The 17,627-nt window shown below is 40.0% G+C and overlaps 2 protein-coding genes across 3 annotated transcripts in view; both read right to left on the bottom strand.

Annotated features, from left to right (window-relative positions):
- LOC109963528 (mediator of RNA polymerase II transcription subunit 24-like) overlaps positions 1–92 on the bottom strand; it is a 3,542-nt gene extending 3,450 nt beyond the window's left edge. The window contains exon 1 of the mRNA XM_020606106.1: positions 70–92. Coding sequence (XP_020461762.1) covers positions 70–92 — 23 coding nt within the window. The remainder of the gene's footprint in view (positions 1–69) is intronic.
- Positions 93–896: 804 nt separating this feature from the next.
- med24 (mediator complex subunit 24) lies at positions 897–11,288 on the bottom strand. 2 transcript variants are annotated; one of them, XM_020606149.1, is made up of 22 exons: positions 11,160–11,288; positions 10,739–10,889; positions 10,559–10,641; positions 10,420–10,458; positions 10,257–10,330; positions 9,528–9,751; positions 9,177–9,288; positions 8,914–9,064; positions 8,252–8,365; positions 7,920–7,973; positions 7,601–7,683; positions 7,398–7,484; positions 6,975–7,086; positions 5,761–5,903; positions 5,554–5,591; positions 5,358–5,440; positions 4,920–5,098; positions 4,451–4,550; positions 3,855–4,030; positions 3,465–3,729; positions 2,488–2,669; positions 897–1,024 (listed from the first exon to the last, which is right to left on the bottom strand). In XM_020606149.1, the coding sequence occupies exons 2-22, from the start codon at positions 10,866–10,868 to the stop codon at positions 916–918; spliced, it is 2,538 nt and encodes an 845-aa protein (XP_020461805.1). In that variant the 5' UTR covers positions 10,869–10,889; positions 11,160–11,288; the 3' UTR covers positions 897–915. The 2 variants fall into 2 exon arrangements, with proteins under 2 accessions (XP_020461805.1, XP_020461807.1); XM_020606151.1 differs by having other exon boundaries at positions 6,975–7,074.
- Between the last annotated feature and the right edge of the window lie 6,339 nt (positions 11,289–17,627).

Raw genomic sequence — 17,627 nt, 5'->3', positions numbered from 1 at the left:
CAGCAAATAATATTTATATTGGACAATACTTTACTACACACCATTAAAATATCGTTCTTTGTATCCTACTTACTTGTAGCAACAAAATCCATTATAGCTATATAACAGAGTTTTCACTCATGCTGGGGGTGTAAAGATACACGTCTTCCTACCAAATGCAGTCTTTAACAGTAGTTAACAGTAGACTTGTTTTGCATACAGAACATTTTTTTCCAAATCCGGGGTCCTACATAAACAAGGACTGGAGCACAATGAACATACAAAGGTTAAAAATCCATTGTATTCCAGTATGCTGGGTAGCAGGCTGCAGACATGTTATTCAGTAGGACTGGTGGCAGTGCTGTGTTTTTATCACAACGTTTTCAGGTGATTTGAACAGCCTCCTGTTAAATAGGATATTTTATTTAATCACTATGAGAGAGTAAACCACATGAAATTAAACCGTTTCTAAAGTCATACTTATATGGTAATTGTAGTTTTTATAGTAGAACTACTGCATTAAGTTCTCGGCATCAGTGAATACTAAAATGTAAGTACTCATACTTGTATTTGGTCTGAAAAAAGTGGTATTGTCACATCCCTAAAACACTGTATTAAATAAGTTTCACATTTAACGTCTTTCTCACTCTTTTTTTATACAAACCTGCACCTAAAAGGAAGTGCAATACTTGTACTTCTGCAAATGTAAACAGGTGTAATAGGTAATAGAAACAAAAGAATGTCTGTTACAGTACATGAATCCTACTGAACATGCAGTTCTTTTAAAAGCATGCAGTGTTTTTCCACGCTCTGGATACACTGTACATATATCAATGCATTTCAAGTGTACCCAAATTGTGTTTTTTGTTTACCATTACACCCCTGATCCAAATGACCTCAGATAATTTTCTTGGGTAACACAGTAAGTCTATGGTCTTAGGTGGATGTTACCTCAATGTCTTCTCGCTGCCTTCTGCGTTGACGAGCTGAGAATGAGCCTTTGTGGTGAGAGGAGTAAGAGCTGAGGGCACACCACACAGATAACCTGTCAAGTAATCAAGGGCGTCAAGTTAACACCAGGGCCCATATTTACAAAGCTTCCTAAGCCCAAAGAATCGATCCTAGTGACACATTCTAAGAAAATATTTGGAACTGTGACATTTTCTAAGAATTTCCCCTTAAAGTTATGATTAGATCCTTGTAAAGAAAACACTTATTCAAGCATCTTGGCCCCTAAGAGGGCTCATAAGGTGTAAACTGTTAGGAGTAGAGACAAGGACTTTTAAGAGGCTTAAGAGTTTGTTAAGCAGAGGATAAAATGATGGAAAGACAAAGGGACAGAAGAAATACTCTCCAAATGCTGAACAAGTTAATCAAATGCTAAAAATTAGATCATACAGTGATAATGTTTGTGATTGATCCCAATAGGGGTGCACACATCTCCCACCCAATGCAATAATAGCATAGTGTGAGAAATGAAAGTGATCAAGACATTAGGGTGTTTGGCAGTGATGTAATATAACCTATCTGTCACAACCTTCCATCAGCAGCAGAGTGGTCACACATACTGTTACAGCACTTTCACATCCCATATTGTGATGTACTACATTTAATTTCCAATGTAAATTCACATCTTACAGGCTCATGGACATAGCTGGAATACAGCTCACTGAGACACATGACTGGCTGAAATGTTGCGCTGATTTTTATTTGGCATTTATGCATAAACAGACTCTAGGCATATAGGAATTCTTGTACAGGGCTCTCTTGGAGTCAAAGGCCAGAAAAAGAACACCTAGTCTAAAAGTAAAGTAACATAAGAATAAAATAGTAAAAAACGTGAATAGAAAAATAAAATAAACAAGATGGTGAATTTCCAATATTGCACATGGTATTTCACATATTTTACTTAATAAGGTAATGAGGGGTTTTTGCACATTTTTCACATTTTTGTATTTGCCATCAGTCTTACTGCGGTGGGGAAAAAGCTGTTGTTCAGTCTTGTTCTGTGTGTGATGATACTGTCTGCTCTGCTGTGCCTGAGAGAACGTCCTTACAGTCAGCAGCACTCAATTATTATTTGTAATATCACTGCAGCAAGATTTGAAAATGGAGTCTCTCACTTGGTTTATTGATGAGGGGTTCAAATAATGCCTAGCGCCAAGGGCCCCATGCTGCAAGCTTTTAACACTACACTGACTCTGTGAGTTATGTGTCGCCTCTCAGCAGCTGGCGCCGCCCCCACGTGATCGAGAAGCCTAGCAACGGGGTCAACCACACCTCCTCAGTGAGATAAAGGTTCTTATGTTTTCCTTGCTTAGAGTTATTTTGAGCATTTTCCTGAATCACTTCTAAGCTAGGACTCCTTGCCAGGGGTTTTTAGGCTAAGTTAAAAGCTCTTCTGAAAGTCTGTCTCAGAATATTTGTGAATACAGGCCCAGATCTCACAAAACAGCAACAACAACAGAAACTGCCACCATCACCGTCAAAGTATGAAGCCTCTCTTACTTGGCCAGTGCCTTTCCAGGTGGGTCTGCTAGCCTGTGCCAGTGGGCGGAGTCTGTGAGCAGGTTAGGCAGAATGGTGCCCAGCAGGGTGAGGCTGATCTGCTGAATGTCAAGGCAGAAGATGCTGTAGAGTAACTGCACCACCCGATTGGCCCACTCCTGTCGAGTCTCCTTCAGCAGCTCCTGAAATAACAAACATCAATTATTATCCAACTGTTGCCCATACCCTCTAATATTTTTTTGCCTGCACTTTTCCATCCATAAGACTGGGTTTTAGTCACCGTCACAAAGGTGCCAGACAGAGTTTATGACCTCTGGTAATGTGATGAAGCAATGTTGCAGTGAGCAGGCCCTTGTCATGCAATCACAAGCAACAACTTTCCTGCTTATTAAATCATGCTAGCCCACGAATGAACGGTTAGTAGCGATGGTTTGTGAAGAAACTGAGCAATCTGTGTGCAAAAGGCATAGAAGAAGAAAACAGGTGGCTATCAAATATGGTATTCTATATATTTAAAAAACCTACACTGAATGTAACCACTACTGATTTTGTTTCCAACTACAGAGCTCATCTTTAAATAAACCAGTAAAGAGTATGTATGTTCATGGCGCCTTGCCCACTTACACAACAATCCATTAAGAAGTGGTACAAAACACATAAAACCACAACTAGGCTCTTTTACAGAGCGGCAGGGAAAAAAAAATAATCTAAGAATGATGGTATGTTCCTAAACAGGTTAATCTAGCATAATCACAATGCTGTTTCCTCACAGCTGGTTAAAAAGAGAACTCTCCACCAGTGCCTATTTACAGAAAACTGGTTCTGAACTACATGTTGAGTAAAAAAATAAAATGATCAATTATTAGAGAAAAGATAATTCACAAATGAAAACAATTGTTAGCTGCAGCCTTTAGATGTAGCCAGAGTTGTTAATGTTGAGGTGTCAAGCTATCAGCACCTTTTCTTGGTCCTCCTACCTTCACCAAATTGTTGGTGAACCAGAAGACCCCTCCCATGTTGAGAAGACTCTCAAACAGATGCAGGGCCCGGCTGTCCACCCAGCCTTTGCGTAGCACAGCCTGGAACTGCTTGCTGAGGGCCTTGTGAATGGGTTCCTTGGTTGGCAGGAGGTTGCGGTATGGGATAGGATCCTGGCCCTCCTCTGGGGGGCGCAGGTTCGCGCCCGTTTGTGGGAAGACATCTGCGCACATGTGTTCCATGATGGAGCTCATGATGATCACACTAGTGAGAGTGCAGGGGCAGAGGATGTTATTGTAAATCCATGTAATCGTGGAACGTGAAGGACACTGGTATCTGATCATGGGCTCAGGTTGTGAAGTATTAGTGTGGGTTTCAATCATTTGTACCGTTCATTGTAAAACTGCAGAGTGTTCTCCCCATACAGTGGGGTCACAAGCTGGCGGATCATTGTCTGAGGCTTCTCCCTCTCATCCCGCCCCAGCATCCTGACGTGAGCCACCAACCAGGCCACTGCACAGACGGCCATGCTGCACACTTTACCCTTGATGTTGTCAGTGATCTTCTACGCTCAGAGAGATGACAGCAGTTAGAAAAAAGGGAAGGAAGAATGTGGTTAGAAGAATGTGGGGAGAGAGGATACTGACTAAAACAGCATCCAACCAAAAACCCAGACTTGAAAGAAAGAGAGAGGAAAAGAGAAGTCGGCTACATCTACAAAAGTCTGGGGCGTCATTGCTGTTGCAAGTTGTTTAACTGTTATTACTTGTCAGTTTCCACAGAATACATCAAGCTTCCTTGAGTAATGCAATCATGACTGAAGTATAGGAAAAGTTAAAGTCTTAGATAATGAGAATTTGGGTGGTTACTGACATGGTCTGAGCATCACATGCCCACTGCACACTCAGGAATTCTGAGAAGAAGATTTTCCACCCACAGGAAGACAAATAAAAATAAATACCAAGAATTGTGAAGCTGGACAAACCTGGACTGCCTCCACAGAAAGAACACCATTCTCCCACGCATTCAGAACCTCTAAGATAGCTGCTGGAGTGCTGAGGCAGATTTCATGCCATTTCACCTGACTGTCACAACAGACAAACGTCAGAGGAAATTCCCTATTTAGAGCATTGCTTGAAATTTCCATGACATACAACTGTCATAATTAAAATAAAAATGAATGAATGAAATACTGAAGTATGAAGTCAAAAAAAACTTAGAAAAAAGTATGAAGTATACCGAAGTATGAAGTGTTTATCTAAAGGTTATAATAGAGGGACTGGGGGTGAAGTGCAGGTGTTTTGACGATGTGCAAAGTCATTTTTAACCTGTCAGTGAAATGAATGGAAATCAAAAAGGAAGGAAACCCCTCCTGTTTCATAAGTGACAAAGTATGTTCAGTGAATGTCAGTAAAGCTGATAAAGCATCCACAAAAAATTGTTTTGCAACTCACACAAGTTTCATTTCTGAGGAGCTGTTCAGCAAAGTGACCAGACTCTCCACTTTGCCAGGTTCAGGTCTGAAGCAGGGGTGATCTGGGTTCAGAGTCTTGCCTTCTTCAGGCATACATGTCTGCAGCCATGTTTCAAAGAAGGGTGTCTCTCCTGAAGGACTGGGGTCTGACAGGATCACCTGGACATGGAAGACATGGGGCAGCCATGTAACTGTATGAATCTGTTAAGGCTTAATAAAGCAAAATAGACAGATGACACAGATGCAAACAACCTGCTCAGCAAGCATAGGTATACTGCAGAGAACGTTAGGTCAGTAATGCAGTAATGTCTCTGTACATCTTGTGGCCTTAATCTGAAACAACAGGCCGATTCGCTGTAGATTCCTCACAGAATAGTGTACCACTGTTTTTGATATGCCTGAATTGCCATGGACTAACCTCAGAACCGTATGTCTGCACCACATGGCAGAGCATGAGGAAAGAGATATCGAAGAGTAGGGCCCGTACTGATGCAGACTTGGCTGACGGAGAGGAGAGAAAAATCCTCAGTGTTAGGATCTCATTCAGGAAACAGTACGTCAATGAAGACAGAAACGCCCACATTGGAACATGTCACTCATGTGTTTGAACTCACATCCTTCGCCAATGATGTGCTTGGGAAACTCATTAAGCCTTAAAAAAGAAAAAGAGAAAGGCCATTACAAGATATTAAACATCTTGTTAAAACCCTCCTTCAATCAACTAAAGTTGCTGACTGGGCAAACACAGCACCATTTACAATCTGTCACTGAACTGGTATGAAAAGCCATGATTCTGGTAACTAAGGGGATGGTTTACTCACTTAATGAACTTCCGTGCAAAGGATTTCAGTTTCCCAGTGGCTGCTGCTGCTGCTAGGAGGAGGTCCAGGCTCTTCCCAGACAACATGTGTCCCAGGACCCCTAGAAGGCCCTCGGGAGACTTGGAGTGGTCTGCATCTACAGTCTAGTAAACATAGAGGAAAGAGTTCATTTTTACTTACACACATATTTAACTTGAATGATCTTAGTGTGTAACTTTGTTAACTCTTCTCACTGTTTCCCCTGATATGAAATGCTTTTATACATTTTTCATATTAGGCAACTTTCTGTGCTTTATTACCAAGGCATTGTGAATATAACAACATTTCTGTGCGCACATTTATTTAAGATCGCTGGACATATCTGTCCACATTCTGAATACTACTCAGTATTGATGTGGGCCCATATTCACAAACATTCTGAGACAGACTCTCAGAGAGCTTTTAACTTAGCCTAATACGGCCTAGCAAGGAGTAGCAGCTTAAAAGTGATTTCTCAGAGCAGCTCTGAGAAAACCTTTATCTCACTGAGGAGGTGTGGTTGACCCCGTTGTTAGGCTTCTCGATCACATGGGGGCGGCGCTAACTGCTGAGAGGCGACACATAACTCAGGGTGTCAGTGTGGTGTTAAAAGCTTGCAGCATGAACCCCTCGGCCCTAGCCATTATTTGAACCCCTCATCAGTAAACCAAGTGAGAGACTCCATTTTCAAATCTTGCTACAATGACATTACAAGGTGGAAGGTGCAAAAGTACAGTGGAGATGAAATGTAGTATGTCACAATATGAGACCTGAAAGTACTGTAACATTTTGAGTGACCACTCTGCTGATGGGAGGCTGCAACAGAAACACGTCATCACTGCTGAGCAGTTTCATTTTTAGCTGCCAAATATCTTAATGCTCTGATCATTTACATTTCTCACATGATGGCATCATCACATTGGGTGGGAGATGTGCGCATCTCTAATAAGATTAACCACAAACATTATCACTGTCTGAGCATTTGATGATGCTTTGTGAATAACGTTTATCTTTACGAACTATCCTTAACTTTAAGGAGAAATTCTTAGAAAACGTCACAATTTTAAGAGTTTTCTTAGAATCTCATCTCTGGGAGTGACTCTTTGGGCTTAGGATGCTTTGTGAATACGGGCCCAGAACTATAATCACCATCACTATATCAACATTGTAATACAGCTCAGGTTATGGTGCTCTACCTTGAGAATGTTGGTGACAGTGGGCTCAGCTCTCAGGATGAGACCTGGGTTAGGCTGGATGTTAGCATTTTCTGCAGTTTTCAGCCTTGGGGCAAACTCCCTGTCCTCAGCCCTGAATCAAAGGTGCACAGAAAGAGGGGGCAGGAAGGGAGGGGTATGGGGGAGAAGAAGAGAAAGAGAGGGAGAAGGGGAGAGAGAGAGAGAGAGAAAGAGAGAGAGAGTGTGTGAGCGTGGAGGGGGTTGGGGATATACTATATGTGTGATATTGAGTGAATATGGTGAATTAAATTTTACCCATGATCATATTAACCAATGGAGCACAAAAATAAAGAACAAAGAGGTGTCTGCTGGACTTAATTCTTGATATATATATTTTTTTATGTTGAGCATCATGCGTGTCCACTGTGAGATATGAACCCATACCGTTTTGAAGTGAGGCTGGTGGTATTCGAATCTGATAGCAGACCAATCTTGTTACACTCTTGCAGCAGCATGCCAAGGCAGTCACAGCTGTATAAAGATAAAAAAATAATAATAACCATGGTGCAGGCTTTCTTATCTACAGTGTCTTACCATGAGATTACAGGCAATGAAGGTCACTGTAGCAGGATTTTTGGGGCGCTTACTTGCATCTCTGATCAGCTTTGTCCAACAGTGGTGTGAGCTTCAGTAAGTACTGAAATGCAATATTCACTTCCTCCATGAAGTCCTGTAAAAAATACATGCGCTGTGTTTAAAGGTGGCAGTGAAGGTTCACACATTACAGCTTAAAAACATACCAACAGTTATTCCTATGTTAGACCATGTCCCCTTGGCAATAAAAAATGACCATGTCAATGTGTTCAACAGTTATTCCTATGTTAGACCATGTCTCCTTGGCAATACAAGATGACCATGTCAGTGTGTTTATCTGTTAGAAAGCTATCCGGGAGTCGACTATTTTACCTGTCCTTTGTCACTTTGAGGATACTTCTTTAGTCGGAGCAATACTTGTGGGATCTATGGGGGGAAAAAGCAAACAAGAAATGGATTTAAGTGTGGTCGAGTCTGTTAGGGGTACTTACACTGTAGTTCACTTAGACAACATTTTAAAAAGTCATGTAATTACTGTTACCTGATTAGAGCATTTTAATAAACCAAAGTTAAACTATACCAAGTCTAGTCAGGTCCCGACTATTAAGTGAAAGTAAAATCTCTCACTGACTTTTGCCATTAATTTAATGTCAAAATAACAAGAGAAATGTAGACTTTGTGTTCAACTTAGAGCTAGGTTTTACCTTGAGGAATGTGAAAGCAGTCCATTTGAGCTCCTCTGTGCCCTCTGGTGACTCAATGAGGCCAGTGAAGCAGGCCTTCCAGATCTCCAGGACAAAAAGAGGAGCAGGAATTTGCTGTGGAGGACAAACAATTTGAGAAGGCTGCAGTTAACAATCTAAAATATATGGGACAACTGATTGCACCTGTTTCAACTGACTGGTGTAACAGAGAAATTTTGCAAGTATACGCCATACACTTCAACCTTAATCAAAGAGGCTTCAGTAATGCACTATGATAGTGCAGGGAACTTTCCAGTAGCAAAATGCCAGTGAAAATTGGTAATTAACTTACTTTATCTGCCAAATTGATGTCATATTTCCAGGTGTAGCACGGTACATTTTATGCAAAAATACAGCAGCGTTACAATGTAAAATCACACAGGACTGTCCATAGAAAGCTGGACTTGTGACACAGAGTGCCGTAGTAGTGAGTTGTAAAACCTGGAAATGAGGTAGCATTTTTGAACTTCTGGTTCCCTTGCCCTGAAATCAGTGGGTTTTTGGTTAAGCATCTGGAATAGTCTCTGTGGTTAACACAAGGCCAATACATTTTCACATATTGTTCTATGAAATAAAATAGTCAGTAAATGTCCCAATCATGATTTTTAAAGCTAAATGTTCACCTGCATTCTCTTGATCATCATCAGCTGTTCCACCAATGGTTGTGTCTCTCCTGTCAGATTCATGGTGCCTTCCAGCATAATAAAGGCGTGGACAGACGGGAAGGAGGCACTGGGTGGAGGGTCACTCTGTACAGACAGCATCAAAGGGATACTGAGGAAAGAGTCCAGAGTTAGCACGAGGATCATGGACTGTGATGGTTTCTAAAGTCATGTGTAAATAGTTCTGAGTAGTTAGTTTTAAGGAATGTGATGGGAATTCTCACCCTTTTACTAGTGACAAGCTCTCCTCTAAATTAGTCCTCAATGTTTGTTTAGGTACACTGCTGATGCCATCTGTCACTTTTAGCACTGCCTGCTCTATGCTGCCCCAGGAACCTGTGGAGGATCGGCACAAGAAACACACTTTAAGATGTCATGCTCCCTATTAAATTCAGAGAGCTCTCCATGGGAAACTCTGTCAGCTGTTACTTCAGATTTACAGAGTGTTTTCATGTAGTTTTATGCTTTGGCAGAGCAGGACCACCGTCATAATGGCACCAAAATGTTGACAGCAAAAAGAGTATGTCTGTAAACACAACATACAGTATACACATTCACACAAACAGTCATAACACCTTGGTCCTCCAGCCGAGCAATGTGAACCAGGGCTTGGTTCTTGGTGCTGTTCATCAGACTGTGTAGCCTCTCCTGGCAGGCTTTCAGACTAGCCTCTGTGCTGGCTGATGGGCCGAGTTCCCTCAGCCTCTCACAGTACCAGGCACAGCCCTGCAGCAGCCACACCACCACTCCCAGTAGGGCTCGACACAGCCCCATACATTCTTCTGCTTTCCCGTGACAGCTTCAGTGTCAACAATGAGAGGCAGTCAGAAAGAGATAAAAGAGGAATGAGAAAAAATGTACAGCTTTACATAAATAACAATAATAACCTAAAACAACAAAGTGCCTGGAAACTTCATAAAGTGCATTTAAAGGCCAAAACTTTTTAGTTTAGCTTAAGTGCCTGTTTTTTTTTTCAAATCAGTATATTATACAATAGTGAATCATTTAAAATAAACTTTCTGCAGCATCTATTGTGTTGTTGTAACACATTAATCTTGAAATGTCCAAATTTTACCATTAATATGAGTGCAACTAAATCAGGTTTACTTTTGTAACTTGGAATTACTTTATTTGTTTGTCTGTTTCTCTAATTTGCTTATAATATTAGTTGGTGTATAGCATGCATAATGCAAAACATAGATTTCACCACTGGCTGCATTGACTGGCTACCCCAAGCCAGTGTGTTATTAAGTGTGTAAAAAGCTTTAAACTGATAAGATTATACCATGGATAATTGAACATACCTGAGACAATGACAGAACATATCCATTATCTCCAAAAGCGACTTGACACACAGCTCCCGAGAAAAATCTTCAAACTATCAAATAAATAAATAAAATTTAAAGAAAGACATTCATGAAACCTTCTCATATTTTAAAGTAAAAAGTATATCAAGTATAAAGTTACCTTGCTGATAGCTGTAAGCACACTGGAATAAGACACCATCTAGGGAAAGCGAGGGTAGCATTCATAACTTATATAATAACCAAATTGTTTGACACACTTCTCAGTTACACCATTTTTATAACAATACTGTTTGTCTTACCTGGGAGCTTATAGCATATTTGAGGTAAGACAAAATAAGCGGGTTAGGTGAAGGACCAATCATCGCCTGCTCCAACAGGGCCTCTGGAATACACAAAAGGTATTTAGAGCCACAGCAGAAATGATAACACAATATGACATTTATATGATGCCTGTGGGGCTTCACTGTCTTTCCTCTAACCCGCAAGGTTAAGGTAATCCCATGTGGCTCCCTTTGGAAAGTTTTTCTTGATGTTAATAGCCCACTGGTAGTCACTCCAACGCTCCTTCCAAGCCTGCAGAATGGCTTGCTTCAGATTGACCACCTTCATCTTCGTACGAACGACCACACACTTGTTAAAAAAGAAAGCAAAACAGAATTGACAAGATACGGTGATTAAAGCTATTCCGTGATGACTTTTACATACAATACCACTGATTAGATTTTACGTTATTTATTGGTTAGCTTTGTGCTATTAGCCGTTAGCTACCTAGCTATATCATTTATTCATTAATAAAATAATGTGCATAAAACAAATTGGTGTGAGAAAACATGAAAGCCACAGTAAATAAAACAAAACCCAGTCACACTGCAGCATTACTAAATCTGATGCATTTTTTACCTTTTTTCAAAACATAGAGGATATTTGTTTATAGCTTTTCGGATAATTCCTCCATGGTTTCACAATGCATTGTACGCCAACTTTCTGTAATCGACGTAAGCGTTCATTGGTTATTCAGGTTTCGTCTCAGTATTCTTTCTGCGGAATGGTTAGAGAAGACGTAAGCGTTCATTGGTTATTCAGGTTACGTCTCAGTATTCTTTCTGCGGATTGGTTAAAGAAGGACCAACCGCTTTATGTTAAACGACTAAGTAATGACTTCAGGTTACCACAAGATGTCGCACTTTAGTTCAGCTTTCTCAGTATTCTTTCTGCGGATTGGTTAGAGAAGGACCAACCGCTTTATGATAACCGACCAAGTAATGACTTCAGGTTATCACAAGATGTCGCACTTTAGCTCAGCTTTAAAAAAAAAGTCAAGGTAGTTCAGCTAAGACTTACTTTAAACACCAAACTAAATTAAGAGATACTTACAAATAACTTACTGTCAAAACGGGCACTTGTAGAGTTCAAATGAACTTTTGTTCAGGGAGTTCATGTGCTAAGAAAAGGCATTTAAACAATCATTGCATTAGGTCTCTACAAATAAAAGAAATTTTGTAATACAGAGTTACATTGCCTGGGAAGGTGAATTGTTATTTTCAATTTTAAAAATGGTTTATTTTTACTTTAGGCCCACAGTGACGTACTGTGCTTTGCTTTCATATGTAACCACTTGATTTTTTTGTGATTCATTGCTTCGGTTTCATCTTTTGTGTGTCTGACAGTTCAGTTGTTTACACCAGGGTTTTCTGTCTGTTATTTGACATCTTAGAGGTGGAAAGAAAAGGAAAAATTTACCTATTTTCCAGAAAACATTCAGTTAAAGACAGAATTCATTGTGGGAGAGTAAGAAAAATTTTGGATTGTTTACTTTATAGAAAGGTTAAAAACATTAAAAATGAAGAAGGCCTTATAAACCACATTGATTAAAGCAGTACAGAAGTGTTTTTAATAAAAAGGGTTCTACTTGAGCAGTTTTACTCTTTTCCACAGTTGCGGTCAGTTCATTGTCTTAAAAGGGACACTGTTCTCCATGATAAAATCACACAACTACCTCTGTGAGTGAAGGCCCTGTATTGAGTCTCCGGCAACAATGACCCTCATTCAGCCTGACACCGAAGACGGTACTGAAAGTCCCCTAAAAGTACCTCAGTGTGAATGCATTCGTTTAGGACTACTTTTACAGAAGTGTATAGGCTATCCACCAATTGTGTAACAGCGTCCAGATCCACTGTTCGCAACATGTTCGGCTGTCTTTTTATGTGTATTATTTTGAAAGAGATGGCAACCACTTTTTCAAATCTAATTTTACAGACACTTTGAGTTTCACAATGAGTTGCACTTCATTGTACTAGACTGAACAACAAATATGTGGACTGTATTTGTGTGTTTTGGGAAAACCATGTATCAAATCCATTAGGAGAAATTGGTAACTGACCCAAAAACATCCTGCATAGTTTTCATATGCAGAAGAGAATAATCAAACCTCTATGAATAATAAAATTAATATTTCATGCCTTGTGCCTCTGAGCTGTTGTACAACTGTCTGTTACAATAAGAGTATTCAGCTTTTTTCTACACAACTTTACTGTCTTCCTCTTTATTTCTCTCTTCCTCTAAAACACACAGGGGGCCTCTGGGCACACAAAGGTAATTACTAAAGGTTGAGAACCAGGAAATGAGAGTAGCCCATTCATGTCCCCTCAGGTTGTTCATGTTGCCTCATGAATCAGAGATAGACTAGAGGCACCAACGGGTACAAAGACAAGATAATGCACATAGCATGTCTCCATGTTTAATGCTGCACACAACCCCTTTCTTATATTAAAGCGCCAAATGGCTGCTTTGTCAGGGTAGAACACAATTACTTCTGGTGCCACCGAGTTCTAAAATAACAGTAATTAACTAATGAGAAAGTGCGAGACATAATATTTAGTTGCAAACATGTCATGTCAAAGCTATAGTGACAAACCTTGGCTGTATATACCAGCTAAAATTTCTTCAATACAATTATAGGATGCTTGGTCACCTGTTAATTAGACTCTCATGACCATCTGGATGTCTACAGTCATACCTAACATCTTTCTCATTTACCTGTGATATTATGTGTACATACAGTACATGCACCAATCAGCCATAACATTATGGTGAAGTGAATGACACTGACTATTTCATTACAATGGCACATGTCAGTGTGTGGGGTATATTAGGCAGCAACAGGCTGTTGAATTGGTCTAAAAAATGATCTCTGACTTGTCCTGGCAACGACAGTTTTCATTCCTTTTACTTAAGATTTTCACTGAATGGTTGACACATCTGTGCTCTTCCTGCTAGTAGAATTATTGAAGCAAATCACAGAAGATGCACAGTGAGCTGCAGAGTGACATGAGTGTTAACCAAGTGCCACATTGACTCCTGTGTGCACATTGTTAGGCAGTTGGTCATAATGTTATGGCTGATCCGTGTATAGTGTAGTCAAGTGAAAACACCTGTGTGCTTGTGAACTAGCCTAGCTGGGTACTTAGCTAGTACTTAGGCAAACATTAGATCAGTAGAGCTCTCAAAATGGAGTCACCAGCCCCTCTGATACAATTTTAGCTTTGTTGTTTTTAATTTGCAGATTGTCTTCAGCAGGTTGACACATTCAGCCAGTTAACACAGTTATGGAAGGCCAAGAGCAATAGCATACATTTGGATTTGTCATCGCTGGAAAAGCACGGGTGTCACTAATAACATTAATGATGAGTCTGTCCTATTCAAGCAACCCTGTAAACCATGAGAGTGTGACAGTGAGCCAGCATTTGCAATACCAGCTAAATGTGTTCAGCCCCATTCATTAGTTTTAATATTTGCTTTTCTTACTGTTACATGTCAAGTCAGGTTTTATTTTTAGTAAGCAGTGAAAGCTGAATTCATAGTAAGCAGAAGATCATTTACCACGTTAGAAATTGCAGTGTATAATTTACATAAGTAGGGAACTTGTGATTAATATAGTGGGGGATGAAGACAGTCTCAGTGTTAAAGGACTGGCGGACAGTTTTATAGCCTGCACTTTGAGGGTTTCCCTGGCTGGACACACAGTAGTAACTAAGCTAGTAGTCTCTAAAGCTGCACTATTTAGCAAGCTCTCAAATGCCCTCTCTTTAACAAAGGCCTATATAAGAATGATAGGATGATTTTTATCAGCCAAGTGTACCACAGTATATCTTTAAGAATCCTGTGCACTTCATCCTTTTAATGTCTTCATGGAACAACTGATGGACAACAACCGTGGCTTCCTGGCTTATTACACAAGACGACAAGCGTGGGTGGTAGGACAGGGCTATTGTGTCTCTTCCATTTGGGCAACAGACTACCAAACACATCTCAGTCATTGGATAAGCTCCCATCACACTTGAGGATGACAGAAGGATCAGTGTGTACTTTCTGTCAACTCAGCAGCACTTTCACTTAGTTTCATTTTCAGCTTTCTAACTCCAGCCTGTGTGCTGGCAAGAGATGTGTTGTGAAGTGTCTAATTAGAAAAACACATAGTCTGTATCTCTTTATAGAATAATTTCATTTATACTTGTATCCATCACTGATGTCCTAATGCAGCACTACTCACTTAAGATGTTAATTCTGGAATATATATTAATACTATAATACAGTACATTTTAAAGTCTTTAATTTTTTATGACATTTGTCATTACAGTGCAATTTATCTACACTCTCTTACATAGAATGATTTTAAAATGACATTGGCTTATTTATTCATGTAAATAAATTCCTTTGTAGTGGATAATATTCTCAAGGCACAAAACACAGTTATAATAAAACAATCAGTAGGTATCTTTGATTGGGGGATAGTATCACAGGGGGCACATCTAGTGGTGAAAGTGTTGGCCACAGAGCCACATGTGACTTGGCACTGAAGAGCTTTATATAGCCCCTTCAACACAATTTCCCCTCATTTTAGTGTCATCAAGAGTCTAAGCTACAGGGAGTTTGTGCCAGCATTAATTATAACTACTCTATATGGGCTGGCTGGCAGAGAGCCTGGTGAGGACACTTCCTTGCATCCTTTCATATTCTTTAACTGGCTCTGGAGGTCTTCGATAGGTGTGACACTTTTGTTTTATATCATTGAGCATATCTGTGAGTTCAGGTCCCAGCTGGCTGATTCAGATGTTCACTGGGAGTCACAAAAGGGACATTCCCAAGGGGTTTAAGGCTGTAATTCACCGTTTCATAATTTAGACGGAATATCATCATGATGTAGAGGGAAGAATCATCACAACCTTCTATCTATCTATCTATCTATCTATAAATCCAAATTACAGTAGCCATATTTAACACTGGTGCGATGGTCTCTGTTGAGGTTGTGTCTGGTTTATTCCCCAGCTGCACTCATTTATTTTTCCTCCAGTGGGTTTTGTGGCAACAGCCTCCATATGGTAATTAATAGGTTTTATTTGTAGGAGCTGTGAGTGTGGAGAAAGAAGCTGGTGCAGCAGTGGGACTTACAGCTCTCAGATACAGACAACTGCTAGCAAACTATTACTGAATGGTAGTGTTATCTGCCTAAGTATTTAGAACTAGCCATTATACATCATATAAAAAAAGGATATCTTCAAGCATTTCTGCTTTCCGTATTGTTGGCAAAATCTAGCAACAAAATGCATCTATATTAGTTTTACATTTTAGAGTAAAGCCCTAAGCCCAGCTGGTAATGTTAAGTTATGACACTGGACTTGCATATATGTAGAAGCTTATGTTCAGAGTCAAATCAAATTCTGAGTTCTGGAACTTGCATTACACCGAAAATCTAAAATCTATAATGCATTCATGCCTTAGATGCTCATTAATGCTGACCACCAGTAATCCTGAAAGCTTCACTTCTGCTTTATGTGTGTGATACCAAGCCACACAAAGCCTGCCATACACTGCCCAGGCCAGTACATAATCAAACTTGACAAAAGCTTCCAGCATAGCCTCAGTGATCCCACTATCAGTTAGTGCTGAAGCCATATGCCTGAGCTCAGCAAAACCAGCGGCCAGCATGTTAATCCTACATCACTTTGTCACCGTCACTCATTGTGAGTGACTTAATCACCTCAACCTAATTTATTTAGAAAGACCTGATGGCTGCAGATTTTGTGCAGAGGTCAGGGCTATTGATCACCAGTCAAACGTTTGTTCAGTGGTGCTATTGATGGGGTTGTAGTCGCAAGTTCGGGCACTTGTTTTACTCCTTAAACTGTGACTGATGAATCAGCATAGCCAATAATATCAGCTGATATCAGCTTATCACAGAGTAGTGCCGGTGTATATATTGGCTTGTAAGTAACAAGAAATTAGAGAAATGCCAAAGATCTGATTGCAGCAATTTAGAAATAGCACCCTTATGTAGTTTGTCAAACAGAGAACTGACATGTTCTTTTTCAAATATAAAATTTCCCACTTTTTGGTCACAAAAAACTTTCAAATATCTTTGTCAGTAGCTGCCAAAAATATCTAGCATTGGTTAAGCTCTACTGAGCAGTGTAGACGTTTAACTTAAGAAAATCTAAATGTGCACTTACTGTGGATTAGGCCTTTCACACAGGCATTTTGACTTGTCATAGTAGGAAACACACAGGCGTTAATGTTACAGTAACAGTGGTACTATACAAGTGCCTCATTAAGGTGTGACAGTGTGAGAGTGAGCCAGCATGCACAATACCCTGAACCTGAAGAAGCTCAGGGGAATTCAGCCATTTTTTTAGATTAACACCTGTGCTGTGTCAAAATATGAAATTTAATACTAAATTAAGGTTTCCTAAGTTCAGAGGCAGTAGAGTGATAATGCACTTTTATGTGTAGTTACCTAATTGATCTGACAAGTCGGTGGCAGATCTCTTGTCCAAAGTGGCCAAAAAGCCCCCGGCCCTGTTGGTTGTTTTTCGCCCTCCTGAGCTATTTGAAATAACTGGCCTGAAAGCAGGGAGTTATCTGACTATGGTGGACTGAATCTTAATCTCTCATCTTAAACCAGCCTTCATGTACACACGCATAACAAATTAAAAGGTAAAGCCTGACTATCTCTTCCAGGATAACAATGCCCATATCCATAAGGCATGAGGAGTCACTGAATGGTTTGATGAGTATGGAAATGATGTGACTGTCAGGGACCAAGCAGTAAGGCAAAAGACACAGCTTCCAAAGTTCAAAATAAAGGGCTTTTTATTAACCCAAAAGTAAGAAAAATACAAAATTAACATCAGATAAATTCGGCCCTAAAAGAGGTCAACAAAAGATAAGGAAACTCAAAATACAGCAAACTGAACTGTCTAATACCTCAACAAAACCAACTGACCTTGCAAATGACACACACAGGGGAACATATATACTGGCTGGCCAAACCAATAACACACACAAGGGATAAACTAAAGACACTACCAAAAT

Source organism: Monopterus albus, unplaced genomic scaffold, assembly GCF_001952655.1.
Source record: "Monopterus albus unplaced genomic scaffold, M_albus_1.0 scaffold76.1, whole genome shotgun sequence".
Classification (NCBI taxonomy): Eukaryota; Metazoa; Chordata; class Actinopteri; order Synbranchiformes; family Synbranchidae; genus Monopterus; species Monopterus albus.
Note: the sequence above shows the minus strand (reverse complement) of the source record. Positions and strands in the feature narration are given on the sequence as shown.

Excerpts from the sequence above, each read along its gene's own strand:
- med24 (XM_020606149.1), bottom strand. The coding sequence starts at position 10,868 with ATGAAGGTGGTCAATCTGAAGCAAGCCATTCTGCAGGCTTGGAAGGAG. Across the intron at positions 4,551-4,919 it reads TCCTCAGAAATGAAACTTGT|TCAGGTGAAATGGCATGAAA; the intron begins GTGAGTTGCAAA and ends CTGTTGTGACAG. Across the intron at positions 3,730-3,854 it reads CTGCAGTTTTACAATGAACG|TGTGATCATCATGAGCTCCA; the intron begins GTACAAATGATT and ends CACTCTCACTAG.